The sequence below is a fragment of the Hydra vulgaris genome, chromosome 08 (assembly GCF_038396675.1).
Source record: "Hydra vulgaris chromosome 08, alternate assembly HydraT2T_AEP".
Classification (NCBI taxonomy): domain Eukaryota; kingdom Metazoa; phylum Cnidaria; class Hydrozoa; order Anthoathecata; family Hydridae; genus Hydra; species Hydra vulgaris.
In genome coordinates, this window is record NC_088927.1 from 45,509,859 (window position 1) to 45,513,222 (window position 3,364).

Here is a 3,364-nt window from a genome sequence, read left to right on the forward strand (position 1 = left end):
TACAATACAATATAATGTAACATTATGTAATATATGTAAGAAACATGATGTAACATGAAGTTTTGTAACATAACATAACACTTTTGAATTAGTAAATGTTTTATATTGACTAAAGTAGAATCTAATGCAAAACGATTTATATTAATTATATGTTTAATTGATTTTTTTTTTTTACGACCAAACGATTGATGCAATAAAAAATCCAATGTCATATTCAGACTCAGCATACTCAAATTAATTAAGAAACATCAAAAAACTTTGATAAACAGAAATTTTTTTTTTTTTTGTTACATTGTGCAATAGTATTATGAATAAAACAGTATTCTGTAATATAAAAGTATTGATTTTTTGCCCAAATTACATATTCTAATATTATACAATATAATTCTTTCATTAAATGTGTTTCTAATTGTTTTTTTGGATCTGCTAAATACGAAATTTCTGTAAAAAGTAAATGAAAAAGTTTCTGTAGATAGCGTCTTTGAAGATGATAAAATAGTAAATGTTTATTTTTTCTATCCATTCTTCATAAAATATGTGTTTTTTATAAGTATAAAATAATAGTCTAATATATATTCCATTTGTCCATTTTGTGTTTCGCATTTTGGTTCTATCAAATATAGAGATGATTTGATTTTGTAATTGCTCAAATTCATCAATGATTCTTTGATGAGCCAAGGTTCTTTTACATAAATCTTTAAAGGTAAGTTGTGATTGAATTTCATTGGTAAATTTGTTCATGTTATCTAATGTTTCATCGTCATAATGAAATAGATAATAAGAAAAATGACGTTCGTATGGAGAAAACCAAATTAGAGTTTCTTGTTCAAAGTTTTCAATACGATAATAAATGTTTTCCAAATATTCAAAACGATTTTTATTTTCGTTGTCAATCTTTTCTTCGTCGTCAATCATTTTAATTCTTTTTGTTCGTTTCTGCTTTTTTACACGTTTATGTCGGAGGCGTAATGAAGCGAATTCGAAATCTAATAATCTCTTGATATTGCCCCAGTTGCTTCCCATTTTTTTAATTAGTAATCTAAAAAAAATTACAAATATAAAAAAATACAAAAAAAATGAAGTAAATGTTTTGGAAATAAATCATAGTTTTACTATACAAGTAAAAAACTATAACTTATTCCCAAAAAAAGTTTTTAGTAGAAATCAGTTTCTTGAGCACATTCAGGTGCTTCAGGTAAAGGATTGTAAAAATTGAAAAGTTCTTGTTGCTTGGCTTCAATGACTTCACTTGGAAATATTGCATTTGGTGGAGAATAAACAGGTGGTAAATGTTTAACTAGACTTTCTTCGTACGTTGGCAAACGTGGTATTTTATTTTTATATTTAGTGAAAATATCCATTCGATGAATCGCTTTACATAATACAAATAAATATTCTAATTTGCTTTCTATCGATTCGTAAGTATGTCCTTGTTCGTCTTGTATAATATTATCTTTGAAGTACTCTATAATATCCAATCCGTTTTTTAAATTTTCTTTGATTCCAAATGGTATTCTGAGCATGAATTTGATAGATTTTACGTTGGCAATGGTTAGTTCAAGACTGATTTGACTGAAAATGTCTATTGCATTCATTTTATTAGTTAATCTAAAAAAATATTTTCATGTATAAAAACGTCATTATAAAACAAATAATTACATAAAAAATCATTAGATAAAATTAAAAAATGACAAAAGTTTTTCCAAAAAAAATATATTATTGAATAGTAATTGTAAGATATAAGTTATTGTTTATAATAAATTGATTTAGTTCTTGGTGTGAAATGAAATTAGGAAATCCAACAGCTACATTAAATTCTTCGGTAGGTTTATCAAAAGAACTCGCGTTTAAACTTTGAATATAATTTTCTGGAGTGATAGTATGAGCGAAAAATTTTTCATTATTTCTCAGAGTAAAAATTATTTTTTTACTAAAGGGCCATTTCAAAGTATCATCTAGTTCTCCTCGAATAAATTGGAAGAAAATGGCTACATTCTTTTCATTGGTGCTGTGAGTATAAATTTTTATACGATAATAATATCCTTCGGGCGAGTAAACAGCTTCAGAATAATAAGCTTCGTCGGAAAGTAATCTTAGATTCATTTGATCAAGTTTGATGATGTGTTTGTCTTTAAGGAGGTGTTGCATAACTTGTGGTTGTTGAGTTGTTTTTTTTAAAGCTAAGAATTCTGTAGCGTTTTTTTCAACAACTTGGTTGAGTTTTATAATTTCTTTATTGAGATTTTGTATCTCCTCTTGATTTGCTAAAGCTGCTATGTTTTCATATACAACATTTTTCAATTCTGTTATTTCTTCGTTCATCTCTTCCAAGGTTTGTTGTAGTTTAGTATTTTCTTCTTTTAGTTTTTTAACTTCTTGTTTGTCTTCTTTTTGTTTGAACATCGTTTCTTTACTATCTGCAATTAGCTTTATTATAATTTCGTTACAATTTTTTGCTCCAGCTAAGATATGGTTAACAGAAAGATTCAAATAATTTAAATTTTTCTTTTCATCTTGTACAATTTGATCAAAATATTTATTTTGTTGATCTTTATAATATTGAAAGCATATTACAGAGTGCTCATCATAATCTTCGTTGTTTACAGCAGTCTTGCAAAAAAAGCATGTTTTTTGAAATTCATATTCACATTCATAGTTTAATAAATCTGATACCTTTTTCTTACATGTAAAACATTCGTAAGATAATTGATTTGTAGAGCATTCCATTTGGTGTTTCATGAGTTGATCTACAGTAAATTCCAAATCACAAAAACAGCATGGATAGATGTTGTCTGCCATTTTTTATTAGTTGCTAAAAAACATTTATTTATATAAAAAAATTGTTAATAAAAATACACTCGTTCTTTTTTTAACAAAAAACATTTAACAAATATAAAAAATTTATAATGACAACAAGAAGATTAAGTATAAGAAAAAAAAGTCTATTTCAATGTTCAATTCGTTCATATTTTCGTTGAATGTATTATGAAATGTAATATTTCTACTTCTTCAAACACGTCCCCAAAACCAGGAAACATATCATCGTAATTTTCATTATTATTATTTGCCATTATTATGTTTGCTAAAAAAATATATATTTAATTAATAAAAAAATTTATAAATACAGTTCAGGTAATTCGTCCATTTTTTTAATAACTTCATTGATATATTGATCAATGTCCATTTCATTAAACAAGTCGTCTATGACGTTTTGTAATTCTTCTAATTCTTTTTCCATTTGTTCTTCCATCATTTGATTTTTTAATTCTTCAATATATTCATTTTCATCTGTTTCATCATTTTCAACTGTTTCATCTGTTGCAAGTAAATCTTCCAAGTATTTTTCGTAATCTTCTTCTGACAT

General features: G+C 25.5%; 1 protein-coding gene across 1 annotated transcript; it reads right to left on the minus strand.

The window, feature by feature from the left end:
• Positions 1-1,716: 1,716 nt before the first annotated feature.
• On the minus strand, positions 1,717-2,799 carry LOC136083342 (TNF receptor-associated factor 5-like). The gene has a single exon (XM_065802737.1). The coding sequence runs from the start codon at positions 2,797-2,799 to the stop codon at positions 1,717-1,719; it is 1,083 nt and encodes a 360-aa protein (XP_065658809.1).
• Positions 2,800-3,364: the final 565 nt, after the last annotated feature.

What these genes read in the sequence shown, in the direction of transcription:
- LOC136083342 (XM_065802737.1), bottom strand. Translation starts at nt 2,799, where the DNA reads ATGGCAGACAACATCTATCCATGCTGTTTTTGTGATTTGGAATTTACT.